Source organism: Micropterus salmoides, unplaced genomic scaffold (genome assembly GCF_014851395.1).
Source record: "Micropterus salmoides isolate LMB-PRFRI ecotype aquatic unplaced genomic scaffold, ASM1485139v1 Ms_hic_scaffold_17, whole genome shotgun sequence".
NCBI lineage: Eukaryota > Metazoa > Chordata > Actinopteri > Centrarchiformes > Centrarchidae > Micropterus > Micropterus salmoides.
The window spans coordinates 9,498,126-9,519,906 of record NW_024040817.1 but is presented as its reverse complement, the minus strand read 5'-3'; the positions used below and the strand labels follow the sequence as shown (position 1 = coordinate 9,519,906).

General features: G+C 42.3%; 1 protein-coding gene across 18 annotated transcripts in view; it reads left to right on the top strand.

The window, feature by feature from the left end:
• The window catches only part of macf1a (microtubule actin crosslinking factor 1a), a 235,337-nt gene extending 215,444 nt beyond the window's left edge, over positions 1–19,893 (top strand). For 9 of the 18 annotated variants that reach the window (XM_038724202.1, XM_038724187.1, XM_038724186.1 and 6 more), the window contains 25 exons: positions 194–367; positions 537–692; positions 1,010–1,207; positions 1,598–1,726; positions 2,238–2,420; positions 2,629–2,784; positions 2,909–3,115; positions 3,424–3,543; positions 3,674–3,843; positions 3,940–4,099; positions 4,224–4,418; positions 4,543–4,815; positions 5,092–5,280; positions 5,433–5,544; positions 5,675–5,835; positions 5,971–6,133; positions 6,251–6,405; positions 6,572–6,646; positions 8,399–8,416; positions 9,250–9,367; positions 10,598–10,660; positions 13,722–13,939; positions 15,874–15,996; positions 16,980–17,088; positions 17,568–19,893. In XM_038724202.1, coding sequence (XP_038580130.1) covers positions 194–367; positions 537–692; positions 1,010–1,207; positions 1,598–1,726; positions 2,238–2,420; positions 2,629–2,784; positions 2,909–3,115; positions 3,424–3,543; positions 3,674–3,843; positions 3,940–4,099; positions 4,224–4,418; positions 4,543–4,815; positions 5,092–5,280; positions 5,433–5,544; positions 5,675–5,835; positions 5,971–6,133; positions 6,251–6,405; positions 6,572–6,646; positions 8,399–8,416; positions 9,250–9,367; positions 10,598–10,660; positions 13,722–13,939; positions 15,874–15,996; positions 16,980–17,088; positions 17,568–17,809 — 3,867 coding nt within the window. In that variant the 3' untranslated portion in view covers positions 17,810–19,893. The remainder of the gene's footprint in view (positions 1–193; positions 368–536; positions 693–1,009; positions 1,208–1,597; positions 1,727–2,237; positions 2,421–2,628; positions 2,785–2,908; positions 3,116–3,423; positions 3,544–3,673; positions 3,844–3,939; positions 4,100–4,223; positions 4,419–4,542; positions 4,816–5,091; positions 5,281–5,432; positions 5,545–5,674; positions 5,836–5,970; positions 6,134–6,250; positions 6,406–6,571; positions 6,647–8,398; positions 8,417–9,249; positions 9,368–10,597; positions 10,661–13,721; positions 13,940–15,873; positions 15,997–16,979; positions 17,089–17,567) is intronic. The other 9 variants (XM_038724204.1, XM_038724200.1, XM_038724191.1 and 6 more) reach the window with 5 other exon arrangements.
• The last annotated feature ends 1,888 nt before the right edge of the window (positions 19,894–21,781 follow it).

Here is a 21,781-nt window from a genome sequence, read left to right as displayed (position 1 = left end):
ATAATTCTCTGTGGTAAGAAGTTTGCATCGCAGGTTTTGATGTAAAATATTACGATTCCATATGAATTAGATATTAAAATGGTGCAGATTCTTATAATTGATGATTGATAATTGATTCTTAGATAAGATAGGGTCACATATGTATCAAGAACTAACAAAACTCTTTTCTCATCCCGCCTTTCACCCTGAGCAGCAGTATAAGGTGGAGGTTTACCAGCAGCAGATTGACATGGAGAAGCTGTGCCACCAGGGGGAGCTGCTGTTGAAGAAGGTGTCAGACCAGACAGACAGGGACATGATCCAGGAGCCGCTGACCGAGCTCCGACACCTCTGGGACAACTTGGGGGATAAAATCACCCAAAGACAGGTAATGAAATACTGAAACACTGAAACAAAAACTGTTTTAGGGAGACATCATTCTGTAGGAATTACCCTGATGTTGGCATTCTGGAGGATTGCATGTTGACAGCTGCCTTTCATTACAGTCCAAATATGTAAGTTCCTATTTTTAAGCTTCTCTCTTTCTTCCACCACAGCACAAACTGGAGGCTGCCCTGTTGGCCCTGGGTCAGTTCCAGCATGCCCTGTCCGAGCTGCAGGCCTGGCTGAGCCACACACACGCCACTCTGGACACACAGCGACCAGTCAGCTCTGACCCCAAGGCTATTGAAATCGAGCTTGCTAAACACCACGTATGTCTCTAAAAAACTGAGACTTCTCATCTGTTACCTTGTCTTGTGTCTTATTCTTCTTGGTCATCGTAAATTAACCTGTTTGAAGAGAGGATGTTTGTTTAAAAGAGTTTTTTTTCTAATTGAACTTGCTGTCACATTATTAGCCGATGATACTTTCTGCTTATGACACTGGCCAAGTCCTCACACCATTAATGTTGGCCTCTCACTTTATTTTAACCTCCAAACCCTTCTGTTAAGCTGTGCATGAACAACTTATTACATCTCAACATTCAAATCTAAGTCAGTGTAATTAATTTCTCTCCTAACTCTCTCAGGTATTGCGTAATGATGTACTATCCCACCATGCCACGGTGGAGAATGTAAACGGTGCCGGCACTGAGCTGCTGGAGTCCTCACCTGGCGACGAAGCCAGCCACCTGAGGGACCAGCTGGATCAGCTAAACCAGAGCTGGGAGAGTCTGCTGCTAAAGACCAAGGAGCGGCAGAAGCTACTGGAGGCCGCCCTGCAGCAGGTACTGTGAAGAAACTCTCGCTGAAAAGAGATTTCTCCTCAGGAAAGCTCTGTCAAGTTACATTAGATCTTTATGCTTTTGATGAACAACAACCTAGTCCCCAGTGTAACAGGAGGAAAACATTTTTTGCATGTAAAACTTATGAATTGAAAAAAAACAATCTTACCACAAAGTTCATTTAGCAGCAGATGGAGTTTGTCATGGAGTTGCAAACTCCATCTGCTGAGGAAAGTCTCGTGATAAAATTGAAAGCTCCAGAACAGCTACTCAATGGACCTTCTGGTGAGATTGTTTTGTCAAAACCTTATGGTATATAGTTATGAAAATTACTGGCTCTAGTAGCAGCCAATTAATGCTTATTTTTCCCCTCCCTCACCTGTTTCTGTGTAGGCTGAAGGTTTCCATGGCGAGTTGGAAGAGTTCCTCCAGTGGCTGAGGAGGACGGAGAGCCAGCTGTCTGCCGCCAAGCCAACAGGCGGCCTCCCTGAAACAGCCAGGGAGCAGCTACAGCAACACACGGTATCAAAGAATCACATTACAGAGTATCATCTGCAATACATAGAGTCTATAATGGTAGAATTTATAGATTTAAACGTCCTCCTCTGCACGGCTGTTTCATTTTTTGCTGGTCGTAAAGTTTAGAACGGACCACAACGCTCTTTGCATCTTAGACTTTGACACAATAATGACAATAGCCTACTTAAGCTGTCGAAAGAACACCTCTCTCCCTCGTCCTCCATTTTTCCTTTAGCTAGTTAATTACTGAGTAACCCGTTACTGCCTAACACAGCTTTTTTTTTAATACTTAAGTATAAAGCAGGTATTTTTGCAACAGCATTTTATTTGGAAAGTACTGAGCACATGTTCAGAATATTAGCTTTCATATGCTCTTCTGCACAGAGACAAACTTGGTATATGGTGACTATGAATCTTTAATAGCTTCAATTGTTGTAAACCAACCAGTGAGACACAACAACGCTCCGCTTTTAGCCCGAGTGTCACTTTACATTTATGTCCTCTCTGTGTACAGGAGCTTCAGGCCCAGCTGGCTCAGCGAGCAGACCAGTACCACCGCTTGCTGGATCAAGGAGAGTCTATGCTGCTGGCTCGTGGAGGAGAGGAAGCAGGACCCGGCACCACCCAGACACAGCAGAACCTGGCCATGCTACAGAACAAATGGGCCAGCCTCAACACCAAGATGGACGACCGCAGAGTAAGGAGAATGTTTTATTGCTCTGTCCTACTCTGTTCTCTTTGTCTATGCAATAAAACCCTTGTATATTTTGTCACTCTTCACTGTCAGTTTTCACTGTTGCTGAGATACCTCATACATTCTGTATTTATAATCTTGGTTGTCAGCCCTTGGTTATCTTATGATGATTTATTGGTTTGTTGTTAACATTAAACTCTGAACTTTCCAGGCAAAGTTGGATGAGGCAGTTTCCTTGGCAACAGGTTTCCAGACCTCTCTGCAGGACACCATCAACTGGCTGACTCAGGCTGAACAGACCCTGAACATGGCCCAACCCCCAAGCCTTATGCTGGACACTGTCCTCTTTCAGATTGATGAGCACAAGGTACTGAACATACTCCAGAAACATGATTTACACAGAGATTTAACACCTTACTTTGTTGTCTCTATGGCCTTAACCATTGTTTTCTTACCTAACTCCTTCTGCATGCTTGTCTGTGTCTGTCCAGGTATTTGTGAATGAGGTGAACACCCACAGAGAGCAGGTCCTGGCTCTGGAGAAGGCCGGCTCTCAGTTACGCTTTGCCAGCCTGAAGCAGGATGTTGTTCTCATCAAAAACCTGCTGCTCAGCGTCCAGGCCCGATGGGACAAGCTGGTCCAGAGGTCACTGGACCGCGGCCGACACCTCGATGAAGCCCGCAAACGCGCCAAACAGGTACTGAACTGATAGAAGTGTGAGAAGAAGGAAGATTTACATTAAATAATGTTTGTTTGGGCTGATAGTAGTTGTGTTTTGAAAATAGCAAGTTATACTACTTCTGCAAATTGAACTCATCGTAAGCCATTCTTGGTGATGGTCTCGGCTAAATTTAATAAATTTAAGAGACCTTTTTATACTTTAAAAGATCAGAAATTCACAAACTAAATATCTAATTTCTAAGGAAAGAGCTGAGTCGATTTTCTCTTATTGAGTATGTATGTATTTGAATATCAAACTGAAACTCTGCAACTCTCTTTCTTCAGTTCCACGAGGCCTGGAGGAAGCTGACAGACTGGCTAGAAGAAGCAGAGAAAAGACTAGACTCAGAGCTGGAGATCTCCAATGAGCCAGACAAGATCAAAATACAACTGACCAAACACAAGGTACCATAGGCTGTTTTTATGCAAGTACATTTAAAATTGCATTTTAAATGTAATTATGCAAGTCATTATTTAAAATTTTGTCTTTTGTTGTGCCCATCTCTTACTTTCACTCTATTTTCCAACTGTCCAGGAGTTTCAGAAAGCACTAGGGTCGAAGCAGCCGGTTTACGACACTACAGTGAGGTCTGGGAGGGCCATGAGGGACAAGGCTCAGCTGCCTGCAGACACCCAGAAACTGGACCACCTAGTGGGAGAGGTCCGAGACAAGTGGGATACCGTCTGTGGCAAGAGCGTCGAGAGGTAAAGAGGATGAAAGATGAACAATGATTGACAGAATTTAATTTGGAACGGGCAATATGATAATTAACAGCCGTTTGTCTTCTCTCCTCCATTCAGACAGCACAAGCTGGAGGAGGCTCTGCTGTTCTCAGGCCAGTTTGCAGAGGCTCTCCAGGCCCTGGTGGACTGGTTGTACCGGGTAGAGCCCCAGCTGGCTGAAGACCAGCCTGTCCATGGAGATCTGGATCTTGTATCCAACCTCATGGACTCACATAAGGTGTGCACCCTTAACAGAACTGTATTTCTTAAATATGTATGGAAAGATAATAAATACCTTTAAAATCACAGAAGGTTATGAGTCTGACAGTCCTTCAAACAATCTCTAATGTCTAAACCTGCAGGCTTTCCAAAAAGAGCTGGGGAAGAGAACCAGCAGTATTCAGGCTCTAAAGCGCTCAGCTCGGGAGCTGATGGATACCGGCCGCGATGACACGGCGTGGGTCAAAGTTCAGCTTCAAGAGCTCAGCAACCGCTGGGATACTGTGTGCGCCCTGTCAGTCACAAAGCAAACACGCCTCCAGCAGGCCCTCAAACAGGTCAGAGAAGAAGCTGCACTGCTGACATAAAGCTTAATGTTAACCCTTGTGTCCTTAAACATCAAACCCTGTCATCAAATAAAGCACAAGGCATTTTTAAAGACCTCTGCCTTTTCTCCATCAGGCAGAGGAGTTTCGTACGTCGGTACAGGTGATTCTGGAGTGGCTCTCTGAGGCGGAGCAGACGCTTCGTTTCCGCGGCGTCCTTCCCGAAGAGGCGGAGACTCTGCAGGCGCTGCTGCACACACATCGTGACTTCATGGGCACAGTGGAGGAAAAGAGGACGGATGTCAACAAGGCTGCTGGCATGGGAGAGGGCATCCTAACTGTCTGTCACCCTGACTCCATCACCACCATCAAACACTGGATCACCATCATCAGGGCTCGCTTCGAGGAGGTGAGGAATCATAGCTGTCAGAATATTTTTTTATAGGAAGTAGACATCCATGTGTGTCCTCCAGTTAAATTAAATTTAACATCCAAGGTTAAATATTGTTTTGAAGGTTTATTTTCAGCAATTTAGCTTCAGGGTTTGGGAGGATGTACATTTATCGACCTGCTGTTAACCTTTTTTTATTAAACTGGGAACATATTTTAATAGGAATATATGACAAATAACATAATGAAAACAAGATAGAAATTTCTTATATTAATCAGCATTTTCACCCGACAGGTGCTGACGTGGGCCAAACAGCACGAGCAGCGACTGGAGACAGCTCTGACCGAGGTGCTCAACAACGCCAACCTGCTGGAGGAGCTGCTGTCATGGCTACAGTGGGCTGAGACAACACTGGTACAGAGAGACACAGAGCCCCTTCCTCAGGACATCCCACAGCTCAAAACACTCATCACTGAACACCAGGTGGGTTTCTGCATTGACCCATCAGATGTTTGTGGCCAACTAAACATAGTTTGGATCCCTAGATGGAGTTAAACCTGCCTGTGTTTGTACTTTCCATTAACAGTTGTGTTGTCCAACTTTGCTTACTCACCGCTGGTGTTTGTTGTTCTCAGATGTTTATGGAAGAGATGACAAGGAAACAGCCAGATGTTGATAAAGTGACAAAGACCTACAAAAGAAAACCAGCTGAGCCTCCCAGCAGCCTGGCTGAGAGGCGAGGAGCTCGTAAGTCACCTGTGTTTACCTTTTGACGTATAAATATTAGGATTAGCGTTTTTTACTCGAGCCTTTACATTTACAGAAGGTTTATCAGAAGTGACAAAGAGGTTTTTTTAAATCTCTACTTCCTCTACAGGCAAACACCAGCAACAACAGCAGCAGCAGCAGCAGGCAGCCATGCAGGTCTCTGGAGGAAACCCTCGACTCAACCAGCTCTGTGCTAAGTGGCAGCAAGTGTGGCTGCTGGCTCTTGACCGCCAGCGCAAACTCAACGATGGTCTGGACAGACTGGAGGAGGTATCTTTCTTGTCACCTTAACATGATTAGCCTACTAAAACATTTAGACACCTTCTGTCACTATACAGTCTCTTTAGTTTTACAAGACTGTGACATTACAAATATTACAGCACTTCATGCATTTTTCATTTTCAGCTCAAAGAGTTTGCCAACTTTGACTTTGACGTGTGGAGGAAAAAGTACATGCGCTGGATGAACCACAAGAAGTCTCGTGTCATGGACTTCTTCAGACGCATCGACAAGGACCAAGATGGAAAGATCACACGGCAGGAGTTTATCGACGGCATCCTGGCATCAAGTAGGTTATGGGTGACAACGTGTTTAGTAGGGTGTTTTTTTGGTTTCGGGGATGATTTATTTTGACAGTTATTAAGGCATTCGATGATACATGAACTCCTCTTTCCTGTCTCTGCAGAGTTTCCCACCAGTAAGCTGGAGATGACTGCTGTAGCAGACATCTTTGACAGAGATGGAGATGGTTACATCGACTACTACGAGTTTGTTGCTGCTCTGCACCCCAACAAGGACGCCTACAGACCCACCACTGATGCTGATAAGATAGAGGATGAGGTACGCAAAGTCCAAAGAAAAATACATGGAAAGAAATTACGCCAAGTATGCACACACTGAGCTACCACCCACAGGAGAACAAGTACAAGAACAGACTGCTCCAGTAATGCCCTGATGCATGGCCACTAGTCTGGATGCAATGATTGACATGTTGTTTGTTGTGCAGGTGACTCGACAGGTGGCCCAGTGTAAATGTGCCAAAAGGTTCCAAGTGGAGCAGATAGGAGAGAACAAATACCGGGTAAGTTCAGTTCAGTCTGGTTCAGTTCGACACACAGTATTTATAGAATAACTTACAAACTGTAATATGTACTTAACATATGGTAAAAGAGAAAAGGTTCATGTTCATTGCAGTTAACTGATTTCTAATTGTTAACAGACCTGGGTCAAAGGGGATTTGTACATGATTATTGGCTATTTCTTTCTTCAGGCTTAGATTATGTATTATGTAAGTTATGAATGTCACATACAACAGATCAATTTAGGATTGTTTGCTTGTACATTTGTACATGACATTAAAATCTAAAGTCTTATTTGTTTTGACAGCTCCTTTTTGCTAAAATTAAATTCCTTATCAATACTATATTCAATTAAGTTACTATTCAGTCCATAGTTCTGCTTTACTTGTAATTAGTCAAAGTGAAATTGCCAGGAGTTACTTTGCAAACACTGCTTGACCCACTTCTGATTGACTGACAGTTTATTTTTAACCGGCTGTGTCTTCACTTGTCCAGCAGGCACCAGTTAACGCCTCAAAATAACCGCATTTCTCTTGTGTGTCCATCCCACATCATGATACGTCATGGTGTATTTATAAGCACTTAATTATCTGTATCATATCACTACATGTCAGGACAACATTGATGATGTCATTATACCTTTGCTATCACGTGCTTATAACAGCTCACAGCCCTCCTGGATTGTCACTTGAGCCTTCTGTGTCATCACCATTAACATACATTAATAAAACCATGTAAATGTGACTGCATAGATACACACTCGGCTGCTGAGTATGAAAGAAGGAAAGAGGTAGAGCTGATTAATTAGCACAAAGCAGGTTTAAAAACATTTTATTCAAACTTAACTATGAGAGAAACCTAGAACACTAAATTAACCAGACTCAGGGTATTCAGAGTCTAGAAAGATGCTCATATTCAGATACTTTTTATGTTCTACACTATTATCCTTTTTTGAACATGATACATGAACAAAGGATAAACAACAGCAAAGAATTTTATTTATTTAGATTAAAAAGTGTCATGTTAAATCTAGCAAATGATCAAACTACTTTTGCGTCCTTTGCCTGATTATGAAGAGACTACATTTAAGAACACAATATGGTAGACGGTAGATGTTGAAGCCACAAAAACACAAATGAGATCTGTCTCCAAAAAATCTTTATCAAATACAGCCCCAAGAGGGTTCAGGCCTTTATTTTGTACGATTTATGAAAGTTGTGTAAAACCTACGGGAGCTACTCTGAATTAATAATTCTCACAGGAGTCTGTGTGTGTATATATGCAGCATTTTACAGCGGTCATTTTCTAACAGTTTTCCACAGCATTTACTGGATCGCCCATCACTACCACTGCTACAGTATGTGTGTCCACTCCATCATTATCGGCTGGGTAATGATATCCAGTGTGTGCAGGACTAATAATGCACCAGTTGGTTTTTGTCTGTCTTGTGTTTGTCTGGCCTCACTTTCCTTCACTGCCTTTACCTCTATCTTACCGTCATCACCTGGCTGGTTTTCATCAGCACGGCCCCCAGGCATTCATGTACACTGCATCTTTTTGCTTACACAACTAATTCTGAGCTCAAATAACAGAAGTACACAATGAAATTTAGCAGTTTATTAGATCCAGTTTGTTAGAAGATCCTATACACAAATCCATTCATACATTACAAAAATCGGTACATGTTGTTTCATTCTTGCTCTGTTTCTTTCTCCTTGTGTTCCTGTGCTCCGTGTCTACCGGATTTATTGTAGTTCTTCCTCGGAAACCAGGTAAAGTGACTGCCGCTGCTGTGATTGGATGTGTGAAATCTGCTTCCTTATTCCCCACCAATGGAGTGCTGTCCTTTCTGCTTTCAACAAAAGTATTTTTCTGTTGCTGTAATTCCATATTTAATGATTTTTTTAAAAAAAGAAGAAACTCAAAAGCAAAAGCACTCCATCGTGGCTATGCAACGTGTAAGCAGGTTTCATCCACCAGTTATGTTCCTGCTGTGATTTGTGTGGTGTTGAGAATGACAAATTGCACAATGTGAAGCAGGCGACAGTGACATGGCTGAAGTGGTAATTAGTGGTTAGGTGATATATAGTGTGCTTTGGACTGAAGCTGGGAAGCAAATCGAGCTGCTTGGAGAGAGATCAAGAATTTTTTTTCTGTGCTGGTATTGCTTTGGAGTTCTGCTTTACTGGGCGGTTTGAACAATTTCTGAAAACTTGACTGAATACAGTGATTTCTTCTGTAAATGATAACGCTTAGATTTGGGTGGCTGGGAATCAGCAGATTGATCTGTCAGTGCATGTGTTTTTCTCTCGTTGCATGGAGTAGAACAGATTAATCTGTTTAGGTTTTGTACATGGGCTGCTCTGTGTGATGCTGTGAATCATTTAAAACTCATCAATCAAAATATCAACTGTTCTGTTACTCACTGACTTTGTCTCTTTTCTGATTCCCTTCTCTCTCTCTTCTTTGTCAATTCCCCTTTCTCACCTTCTGTCTTACTTTTTCTTCCCTTTTTATCTGCCCGTTCTACTTTTTCATTTAATCTTTTACTTCGTCCTCCTCTCTTCTGTCTCTTGCTTCCTCCCTTTATTTTTTATCTCCTCAGTTCGGCGACTCTCAGCAGCTGCGTCTGGTGAGGATTTTGCGCAGCACGGTGATGGTGAGGGTCGGAGGTGGTTGGATGGCTCTGGACGAGTTCCTGGTCAAAAATGATCCATGCAGAGGTGAGTAATGTTTACACGCACAAACAGACTCGAGTCATCATGCTCTCAAACACACAAGTACAGAACACACACACACATAATTGTACTTTCTTTCTCCTCCCCTGTATCACTTTATTTCATTCACATGCCTTTGCTAGAGCCCGACAGATGATGGATTTTTGTGGCCATAAACAAACATTTCTGTCTCTTAAATTTTGGTTAATTTATTAATTGTGACCAAGATATGGAGCTGGACATTTTACAGATGTTATAAAAAACCACCAATAACAAACATAACCATACTTTTTAAACAGTAAACTTCACTGGAAATTAAATTAGCATCAAGAACTAAAAACCACAATATTAAATGTATAAAATACAGTCTATGAAAATAATATAATAAAATATAGAACTATAACTATACAAAACAACAATAAATATATAGTGTGTGATGTTGGCAAGAGTGTATTATGAACAGCTGTCACCAATGACTAAACAATCTCTTATCTTTATGTTTAAAATTTTTCCACTTCAATTTAATCTTACTTATCAGCCATTAGAAACACTGGTACTGATATCTGCCATAAGCTAATATTGACCGCTAATATCAAACCCCCTGGCTGCTCTGTTATTATTGCATTTTGAGCCGTTAGGTCTAATAAAAAGCAAAACATCAGTAATATATTCAAGCCATTCGTGTGTGCAGGGAGTCTCTGTATTCCCGCATCCTCTTGGAAGGCAGATTTCGGTCCGGGTATCTGATAATATCAGTCGGGCTCTAGCACTGACACAAACACCCACTCAGATAACTCTTTACAAACACACTTCCTGCAACAAACTCTTGACATGTTTACACCACCAAGCATAAGTGAGCGACGACAGAGCACAGCAAAGTCAAACACACAGATGAAACTGACTCGAGTTGTCTGTCAGCAGGTGATGCAGTGAAATGCTGCCTCGTTTCACTTCTCTCTCCAGTGTTTCTTTCCAGTGCCGTCTCCATCTCTTATTCCTAAAATCTCTCTGTTCCCTCCGAGCCCGTCCTCTGTCAATCCTCAAGGAGTTCATCATCTTTTCTTGTCACATGTTTTATTTCTGTAGATGCACGGCCGATTCTCTCCTCGGTCTGTGTCCTGTCCTATTTTATTTTTCATTCTCTTTTAAATAAAACAAGTAGTATTGCATGGTGCATGGTCCTCAGTTCTCTTCCTCCCCCTCTTTCTCCCTCCCTCCCTTTTTCTCTTTCCCCAGTGCAACATCCAGGACTTAAGATTCTTCGCTCCGATTCCAGTAGCTCCATCTCATCTCGTATAGGTTGGACTTCTCCTCTATCTCTTACGCTTTCACCCTCTCCTAACTGCTTGTCTTTTCTCTGCCCCCTCTGTTTTGGTAGCTTTCTTTTTCTCTCTCTCGTGGACTCTGGTCCAGATTTCTTCTCTCTTCACTTCTTCCTCCTCCCATTATCATCTTCTTCTTTGGTTTGTTGGTTTGGCCTTGTTGCTGTGCCTTGCTGACTGTGATACCTGACTAACGTTGTGTCTCCCCACTGTTCTGCTCCTCCTCTCTCCTGACCCCTCCTCCCGTTTGTCGACTCTCACGCAAGCTCTGATATACTGACCTGTTTTCGTAAAACACTGTTCAGGGGATCACCGGCACTTGTCCGGACCCCCGTCGTTCGGCTGTGTGAGTGTGTCGATGGTTATGGCATTGAAGGCACAAAGTTTGACAGGTTTCTCAACTCCAAAAACAGCGCGTGCGTGAGTGTGTTTAGTTCGAGTGCTTAAAGTTATAACTTTGTGTGTGTGTGTGAGACTCTCTCTCATTCCACCACGAGCATGCTGTTATTTCACATTGTCTCTTGTGTCTCTTAGTGACAGTCACTCCTGGCTATTTCTGCTCCCGAGGTATCTACATTTCCTCTCTCTGCTCCTCTGTCACTCCCATCTCTTTCACTCTCCATCCACCCGTCCGTCCATCCAGCTGTCAGTCTCCATCTTTAACCTCAGCTGTCCTGTGTGTGTCTCTATATGTGTGTGTGTACTGTTTATAACTGTGGTCAGATTTGTGTTTTTAGGCATTGACGTCAGTTTTGTCTGTGTGCCACATGTTTGCGTCATGCTTTAATCACTCACAACGAAGCAGGATTTGGCCAACCCCTGGTCTGTAGTTTTTAAATCTATTTTTAATATACTTTTCTTGTTTTTAAAATTATGGATATAAGATGGCCACATTTTACAAGGTGAACTAATAAAAGAAACATGGATGGAGATAATCTGAAAAAAAAAAAGAAGACATACTACAGAAATTGTCATGTTACAAATAACACATATAAAGATATTTATATATCTATGTTTAATATTTCTTTAGTTTAAGCCCAAATAAAAAAAAGTAAAAAATTCACATACATGCTTCACCAAATCTGTGAAACTTAATTGTAAAGAGACGGTGAGTGTCTAAGACCTGGGCGTGGCCAGCCTGGGTTTCTAATAACGCTGGCTACCAACGCAGCTCCTTTTAAATGTGATGGCTGGTTGGTGGGAGACACAATTACAGGGTGCACCTGGCTGGCTGGCATTGAGGGGAGATGTAATTGCAGGGTGCACCCGTTTAATTGACTGGCCTTGCTGTTCGGTTGCTAGGGATGATGGCCTTGAGGCTAGGAGTTGCACTGCTGCTACAGCTAGCTGCAGCCTTCTTCTCCTCCCTCTTTCTCTTCTTTTGTGACTCTTTTACACTTCTCTTCCACTTCTGTGATTTTGTTTGTCTTCCATGCTTCTCTGAATCTGTCTCTCCTCTGGTTCTTTTGTGTATTTTTTTTGTTCCTTTTCTACTCTTTCTACTGAGTCTTTTTTCTCTCTTCTCTCTCTCTCACTCTCTGTCTGTCTCTCTCTCTTTGTGGCTGGCTTCTCCAGGCTTGTTGTTGTCTGCTGAGGCTGCTGCACTACTTTCTGTCCGAGAATGCTGCTGAGTGTCTTTTGAAGAGGGGAGAAACCCTGAATCTCTGGGCTCTCTCCCGCAAAGCATAAACCAGGCATGACCCCCACATACATATTTATACACATACTGTGTATACACAGCAGAGCTGAGATGCTCCTTCGCAGCAAGAAGTGAAAATGAATTCAACTGGAAAAACAAGAGAAGAGAGGCTGTGCTTTTGCTCACACCCCCACCCCCTCAGATCTTTTTAGGCAAATACGCAATGAAAGTGTGTGCGTCGTAAAACTGGAGATACTTGCCATGGCTTAAAGGAATGATTTGATATTTTGGGAAATACACTTTCAGAGATCAGAATTCATGGCGTCCCGTCTGGAATAGCTTCTGTTCTGCTAGTTTCTGCAACACAAAGCAGAAAGCTCAATCAACATTTCTTTCCTCTGTCTTGAAGCGTGTTCCAGGTGTTTACTATCCATACTCTAAGACAAACTGGCATCCACGACAGCACTTGCTATCAGAAATGAAAACCTTTGTGATGTGAAAAGATTATCAACGATTACTTAATGAGCACATAAAAAAATAAAGCACCCATGAACATTATTATTTAATTCAGGGTACTTAACTTGGTTTTATCCATATCAATAAAGCTCACCAACTAAGATCTAATTTTTCCAGTTTTTCATTTGCGTACATTTCTCAACTGTTTCAGTTATTCGTCGTATGTGATTCTGAATGAGGGAAACCAGAAGTTCCATTTTCTCTTTGGCTCTCTTCTCGCTTTTGTTGCAAGAGAATTAGATGAGAGGATTGATATCAATCTCATGGCTGTCCGTTCTACATGAAGAGCTTAGCTTAGCACAAAGACAGCAATCAGAGGAAACTTGCTAGACTAATGACCAATTTGTTGGTCAGTCCCATCTGTTGCAGGGAGTCATATCTAAACTTTTTGGCAGGAAAGCGAATAAGGGTACTTCCCAAAATGTTGAACATTTCCTTTAAAGATATAATCAGCTCTCTGTTAGCATCCTTTTAACTCTCTCTTGTTGAGAAAATGTTTTCTCTGGCCATGAACAAGGAAATTATGTGAAATAAGAGCAACGAGCTGTGGAGTTTGATGGATTTGTCTGAAATGTGTCCACAAATATGGACGACCTGCTGACTTTCGTTGCGTATTGAATTGATTGCTGCAGTCACACCGAACACACTCACTCACCTCCCTTTAAAAACAACTCAACCAAAGTGCACTTCTGACTTCCTGTACCCCTAACCCCCCGCTCTGCTCACATGCACTCTCAAATGAAACATGCACGGACTCTGATGTCTGCAGCCAAGGAAGCACTGACTCTCTCCCTCACTCTGCTCGCTGCCTCTGCCGCCCCCTGCTGGAGGAAAACTGTATGTCGATAAACCGTTTATCTTTACCTTCTCTGTTTCTCTTCAGCTCGCGGTCGAACCAACCTGGAGTTGAGAGAAAAGTTCATCCTTCCTGAAGGAGCGTCTCAGGGTCTGGCTGCCTTCCGCTCCCGGGGTCGACGCTCCAAACCGGGCTCCCGCAACGCCTCTCCTACTCGCTCCTCCTCTTCAGCCTCCCACAGCGGCGCCTCCCTCCCCTCTGCTCCTTCTACGCCCGCCACACCAACAGCCTCCTCGTCATCCAGGGTAAGAGCTGACATCAATATTTTAAGATGATTTGATTAAGAGGATTTCTTAAATCCATTTATTTTAGGTTAAGCTACATTATTGACAGAACAGGAAGAATCACAGCAACACAACAAAACACAACAAACTCTTACTATGGTTGGAAATTCATCTTGAATTTCATACCAGCTATGATTTCAAAAAAAAAAATGGGAAAAAAATGGATTACTTAAAATGTGCAGGAACCTTGTGTTGTATTCATACTGAGATAAAACACATGGTTAAAGACAAATCACCATAGAAGCGACTTGTCAGTCACAAGTTAGCCACGCCTTAAATCATACCCTACTTTATCTCCTATTTCACTCTAAATGGGACCATAATTTACTAAATGAAAAACATGAAACTAGCGATTGAGACCATAAACTCATCAGGAAAGTGTTTTTCTGAGGTAATAAATCAAGAGAGAAGTAGGCTCATTTAGTCATAGACTTCTATACAATCTTACTTCTTTTTACAACTAGCGTCGTCTCCTGCTGGCCATGAGAAAGATTGCATGTTTAAGGCACGTCAGCATTGGCTTTACTTTAAGTGAGCCAGGTGTCTTTTCTCTTGTCTCAGAAGAAGTGTCTTTGGAAAACTCATGATGTCTTATAAAGCATTGTTTATTGAGCCCAGCTGGGAAGAATGATAACAGCATACAATGTAACACCAAAACCAATCTGAAGGATACTTCCTGTCTGGGGATATTTATCCTTCCTAGACCTACAGAGATTCACTGTGTGTCCAGATAAGGTTATTGTTCACCCCTCTATATACATGTGTGAATATTCAATTGGATATCTGTTCAACACAAGACACAATGTTAATCTAAGTCACGCTGTGTGTCATTCAAGCCACATGCAACACTTTCTACATAGAGACAGTCACTCTGTCTGTAATGAAACAAAATGAAGATAATCTCGACCTTGGGCTACCTGGCAAATGGACAACAGTGCACCCTTATCAAGACAGCTGCATCAGTCAGTCGACCAAGCAGGCAGAGAGGAGAGACTACTTCCCAGCCTGTCACCTTTGGCTTACTTTAGTTCAGCCCTAAAATGTGTCATAGCACCCCTAAAATTCCTTCAAAAAGGCTACGTCCAGGTCTTTTACAAAATCTATTGTTAGAGGAAATAATATCAAATGGAAACATCGTCATTGTCGGGACAAACACTCATAGCCCATTGTTATCAGTCAACCAGACTACGTGTTGTCATTTGTGGTGTTGTCGTCTGATGTCAGTGAAGTTTTTCATTTGTCAGCCCTGTTTGTCATCTGAATTAAAGCTGGGTTAGGCAACGTTGGAGAAACTAGCAAGACTAGATTTTGAAAGTATCCAGCTGAATCCCCCTCTCTTCAGGCCTCCCCCCAAAGCCACTCACCCAGAACATGCAAAAAAAATGCTTCCAAAATAAATTGCTTACCCCAGCTTTAAGTTTGTGTGTGTGTGGTGAGAGAGACTGACTTAATATGCGCTGGTGACTTTGTATGTGTGTTTTCTGGGTTTATGTTGCATATTGTTCAGTTGTTGTCATCCTCCTGTTGTTGTTGTCAAAAATCACCACATTCTTAACTGTGAAATTTATTTTTTGTTCTTGTTTCTTTGTTTTGTCTTTCATCTTTTTGCCTTTTCCCCTCGTTCCCGTCATTCAAACCCCCGCTAACCTGGCTTCAAAAATGTCCTTCCTGCATTGTTGGGTTCTCTGTTAAAAAAAATTAAATTAAATTAAATCATCTGCTGCTCTTTCACAAAAAAACACTGCGCTGCACTTTCTCGCTATACAACCGCTCCCTCCCGTCCCTCCACAACTCCCTCCCTCCTTCATTTGCTACTCTCTTGCTGCTTTGCTCTCCTTTGCCCCCACCCTTCCTTCCTTCCATCCTTCCTCGCCTCCTTCCCTTACTCCCTTCAGTCCTCCCATACTCAGTCACGTGATTATGCCAAGCCCTGGCTGGCACACAGTAAAACTCCAACGCCAACCAAGTGCCACTGCTGCCCAGATCTCGGTCACATCCTCACCACTCCTGGGCACGAGGTAACACACTCACCCAACCCACCCACCTCCCTGTCCCACCCGACCCCACCCTACTGAACGCGCTAATGCACTAACGCACACTCTCTCACACACCACCAAGTAAACTTTATCTGCTGTGAAAGCTTTGAAACTTCAGTCTCAGTGGTTTATATGTTTGAATTAAAGATTACATCATCTCCTAACAGTTTTTGACCTTTGACAAAAACATGATGTGGTCGAGGTAAAACCTGAAAGATGACATTTAGAAGACGCAACATTCAACATATTGTAAGCAGCGTATTAGTGACGTTATTGAAACATGTGGAACAAGTTTGACTGGAAAGAAAATTTAATCTTAAACGCGGTTTAAGCAAAAATAAAGTTCAAGTCAGGGAGTTAGCGTTTAAGCAATTAGTTGATCAGTTGGTGAGTTGATTGACATAAAACTAAGTGGCAGCAATTTTATATTACAATTGATTAATCGTTAATTAGGAGTGATATTTTTTTAAATAATGTGTCAGATGACAATGTGGAAACAATGTGACGGTGTGAAAGGGGTCACTCGTAGTGGGAATTGATTAATTTGCCTCTTTGTCTAATGTCAGCATCAGCAACTGAACATGCGGACAATTTACACTATTTTATTCAACAAATACTTAATCAAGAGAATAATCAGCAGCTAAACAATAATAAAATAATCATTATGTAGTTGTTATAAAGTAAATGAATATAACACAAACCTTCACCGCCTCATTATTTATTGCAATATGTGTGGTACAACAAGTCTTGGTGTGTTAAGTTTTCATTTGTAGTTAGATATTTGTTTATTTTTGACCAGTGTCCGTGTGTGTTGTCTGTGTGTGTGCTGTTTGTTTGTTTAGGAGTTATGTGACCGTGTGGTGTTTAAACTACTGGTGTGTCTCTAATATGATGCACATCAGTAACATGAGTTCACCTTCACAGTGAAGTTATCCTCAGCTGATATTTCCTGTGTGCTCCTGCAGGGCGCAGCGTCGGGGTCCAAACTAAAGAGACCAACGTTCCACTCGAGTCGAGGCTCGTTGACCGGAGAGAACGGAGGAACGACACACTCCAGCAAACCAACACGAACTGGTGAGTCAACAGTCACATTATGATCATTGAGTGTCGGTGGAAAGGAATCACAAAACTTATTACAAGTCAGATTTCATGACAATCCATCCAATAGTTGTCAAGACATTTTACTTAAAACCACAAATGTGAACCTCATGGTGGCACCAGAACATTTGTGGCAATATTTCAAGTAGATGTTGAGATATCTCACTGCCGTATGTGCAGCTTATACTAACTTCATTGACAATTCATCCTCTGGGGACCATGAATGTCTGTTTCAAATCATCTAAATCATCTAATCATCTGAAAGTTGTTGAGATTTTTCAATCTGGATACAAAGTGTCAGGCCAACCGACCAACATTAGCATCCATAAAGCCGGCAAAAAAATTGTGATTTATTAGAAATGAATCCTCTGCTTTTGACAAATCCAAGATATAATTTGCAAATTTTTTGCACTTTTGAACTCGTTTCTCTTTCCTCCGTTCCGTCTTCCGGGCAGATCCGAAGCGAGGGGCATCCACAGCAAGCGGTCCGACCAGCCGAGCCGGCAGCCGGACGGGTAGCAGAGCCAGCAGTCGGCGCGGCAGTGATGCCTCAGACGCATCAGAGCTACAGGACGCTCGCTCCGTCTGCTCTGACGCCTCGGACACCCCACGACGACCCGGGGCCAAACCCTCCAAGATTCCCACCATTTCCAAAAAGGCCCCCAGTCCAAAGACCCCTGGGTCTGCGAGAAAATAACACCAGCCACAGATAAACTGGAGCAGAACTGTTACACCTCCATTTCACAGAGGGTGGACTGCAATTGTCGGCCATTTTGGGTGTACCAGCTGTTCAATCTGAAGTCCATCCGTAGGGCTGGTGTAGAATTTGTGCACTATGACTGATATTTAACAGGGGAAAGAAGGAGATGGATGGGATGAGTGAATCTCCCGCTCACTCTTTCCCCTGGTTCATAAGCAGACTGAAAACAAGAGGAGAGGATTTCTGGTCTGGCATTCCCAGGCCAGAGTCCATGGGGTCGAAACCGACTTTTCCCCTTTAAGAAGCGACCCCACTTTGCCTTCCAGTCTCCTTTTTCGTCTTTCAAAATGTTCCCCACCAGCGTGGAACCAAACACCAATGGACTTGACGTGATGCTGCCTTACTTCGTGTTACGCTCTTCTGTCCCGTTCAGACAGGGCAACAGAGAAAGTCTTTAAACTGCTTTATACCACACTGACACACAAATACACACATTTTAACACAGGCGGGGTAGGGAGTGGGACACACCACCACCACCACAAAAGAAAAGCTCCAATGACATTCAGGAAACAAAATAAAAAAAGAAGAAAGAATTGTGGGTTATTGTTTTGGCTTGTGGGCCAAATGCCTCAACAATGAGTTAAAAAAGAAAATATGCAACGACTGCCATGTCGCTTCCTCCTTACTGGTTGGCGAGAAAAAGAGTCACCTCAGCAGTTCTGCAGAAGCAGACACCACGTGGAAAGCTCAGGAGGCGGGAAACGCTGTCCGACACACACACACACACACCGGCTAACCTCAGACTCAGAGGATCGGTGGTGGTGGCGGTGGTGCTGCTGCTGCAGCTGAGGGCAAACACTCACACACTCAAACACCGCAGAGCAGACTCCTCCCGACCGCTGGAACGTTAAGATCAGCCTTTGTGTGTGCATTTCAGCAAAGGGCGGTGTGGTTTTGTCACATGCCGGCGTAACAATCCAACACAAAAATCACAACCTGGCAATAGAAAGGACTATTTTTATGGTGACACACTCAACTAACAGCACATTACTGACAATATACGACATGTGTAACCTAACCCGATGTTAATGACCGTGTTCGCGGAGTCCGACAACCAGCATGCACTAATTGTCTCTTCCTCTGCAGTTCCACCTTAACGTCTATGCTGTGTTGCCCTTAGAAACCCAGCAGCGCACACACTCTCACACACACACAAGGTGCTGTGTAAGATGTGTGTTATTGTTACAGGAAATGATACAAGGTCATTGACTTGAGTCACTGTATGCAAAAATTTTAATTTGCGAATTTGTTTTTCCTCCCGTTGTTTTCTGGTTAATTTATAATCCAGTTGTACTTTTGTTATCTAGCTTGAAAGAAAAATCTATTTATTTTTCAGTTTCATGTCATATCACCATTCGCGGAGAGTGATTTAGTATTATGGTTAAAGAAATTGTGATTTTTGTACCAAGGAAATGTCCGCTCCGCTCTTTGACATTATTTGTGTGTAAAGTGTGTTTCTACTTCATTGTAACATTACATTATTCACTAGGTCACTGGTTCTAGTGGCAGCCTTGTTTGTTCATTTTTCTCTTTTGCTAATGACGACAATTCCCAAACCATGACCAAAGGGGTTTGCCCTTCATGTGTAGAGAGAACTACAAATATGAATGACAGGAGACCTGAGCAGAGTGGACCAATGAGAGCGGGTTTCCTCCCTCATGTCCCTCCCCAGCGTCTCTTCTTCTAGGCTTTTTTTTTTTTTTTCAAATGTCCTGTCGTTGATGGGGCCGAGTTGTCTCTGTGTTATCTCAGTGTAAGAGATGAAGTTTATGGAAAAACTAATGAAATTACATTAAGAAAGAAGACATCTTAAGGTGATTTTTATTTATTTATTGTCTCTCTGAGAGGATTCGGGGCGCAGGAGACGAGTCCGCCACCTTTTGATGCTGTGCTACTCTCAGTGTGATGATGAGAACCATGGAGCGAGGGGTGTTACTAGGAGTAAATTGTGTAAAAGTAAAACTAAAATTATAAACAATTTTTTTGTTCTGTTTTTGTATTAAAAAATATGCTTGCAGTAATTCTGTCTCTTGTCTCTGATTTGTTTGGATTATTGATGAATGTTTGCACAACAAATCTGAAAGCTTCTGTGTTTGTGTATGAAAGTAGGCTATGTGTGCTGTGTGTAAACTTGTAATATTAGAGGTGAAATGATGAGTCTATTACTCAATTGACAATTGACCAGGCAACTATTGATTAATCTTGAATGTATTTTTTTTAAGCAAGATTTCTTGTGTGTTGATTTTCTTAGTCATCTCTGATAATAAATAAAGTATCTTTTGGTTTTTTGAATGTTCATTTTATAGACTAAATGATCGATTAATATGTAAGAGAATATGGGCTGATGACACATAATGTACAATTGTATATGGGATTTCTTCATTAATAGAACCTTTTTATTATTTTTGCTCATGATTTTCAATACAATTTGGCTTTTTAAAAGGTGTGTGTAAATGCACATCCCAGTGCACATATTGCTGTTTTTTTATTATTATACACACATTTACAGTAGATGCAACTTTTTTGAAAGTGTGTGTAGGTTTTCAGGGGTTTTTTCCCCTCCATCATAATGAACATTTTTCTAAGAGTATTTTTCTTTTTTCTCAATTTTTATGATTTTAACTGTTTTGTTGTAATTTGTAGTTTGATCCGATCAGTTTTTAACATGTAGTGTGCACACACAAAGTTCTTACATTTTCTTAAAAGTAGGCCTTATGTGTATACGTTTATAATTTTTGTATAGACTGGACTGAGCTAAATGGATGTGATTTTGTTTCTTTTCTCTTGTGTGTGCATGTGCTACATTCCCTCACGCCTGACAGCCGACCACAGACTCCAAGGCAGAGACCGGACATTTCTAGCTAATTATCCTGTAAAAGATAAGGACACGCCCGATTGGATCTTCACTTCTGTGGTCAGAGATGAGGTAAACACAGGGGAGGTGATGGTTGAAAGTCATTTTAATAATGTGGGAATGTCTGCTTCCCCTCCGCTCTGCCTCAGCTTTGGGATTTGTCTTTTTAAGATCACATTCACAGTCCCAGTTTATGTGTCTGTGTGAGACAGAAAGGGAGAATTTGAAAATAACTTTGTCCTGTTTATTTGGTGGTTCCACCGGAGATGATGAGGTCTGAGTCCACCCTCTGCAGCTGTGTGTACACACACACTGTCTCCTCTCATTTTCTGTCCTCTCTCAATCCATCTACGCCCGTCCTCCCTGCAGTCCATCTGTCATCCCAGACTTCTCTCTCTGATGACAGTCCCCGCTCTGTTCCACCACTTCTGTCTCTCAGGAATGTCATTTTTCATTTCTGTTGGGTTTATATGGTTTTAAGGGCACTCAGTTCCCCTTCGTTCCTTCTTTTCTTGTCACTCCCTCTCTGTTCTTTCACCTCCTCTTCGTCTTCTCTCAGTCCTCTCACTATTATCTCTCCAGACAAAACATCTTAAAGTTGCAGATGTGCAGAGGAAAGAAAAACAAAATGGGCAGAGCGTTAATTCCTGGCATTTGGGACTTGCCCTTTCAGCCAGGACAAAATGAACCGCGGTCAGTTTGGTTTGGTCAGTGTTATTCATGCCTTTCAAAGTGACCGCAAGTACCAGGCCGCTTTTGAAGAAAAGAGTACACAAACACGGGCTGGCACAGGGCTGAACTTCACTACTATATTTGAGTCATTCCTTCCCTCCAAATCCTTTTGGTTTAAACACACACATGCACAGTGTGTGTTTGCATTAGGCTTGCTGCAGGGAAAGCTCAGTAAACTAATGAATGGATCAATGGGAAATGGTGTTTCACGGTGTAACGCAAAACCTGCCACTTCAGAGTAGAGGTGTTCAAAGTTTTTCTTTAATGTTAGCTTGATGGCAGAGCTCCAAACCAAAGCTGTGACCGTGATGTTTGAGATGTTG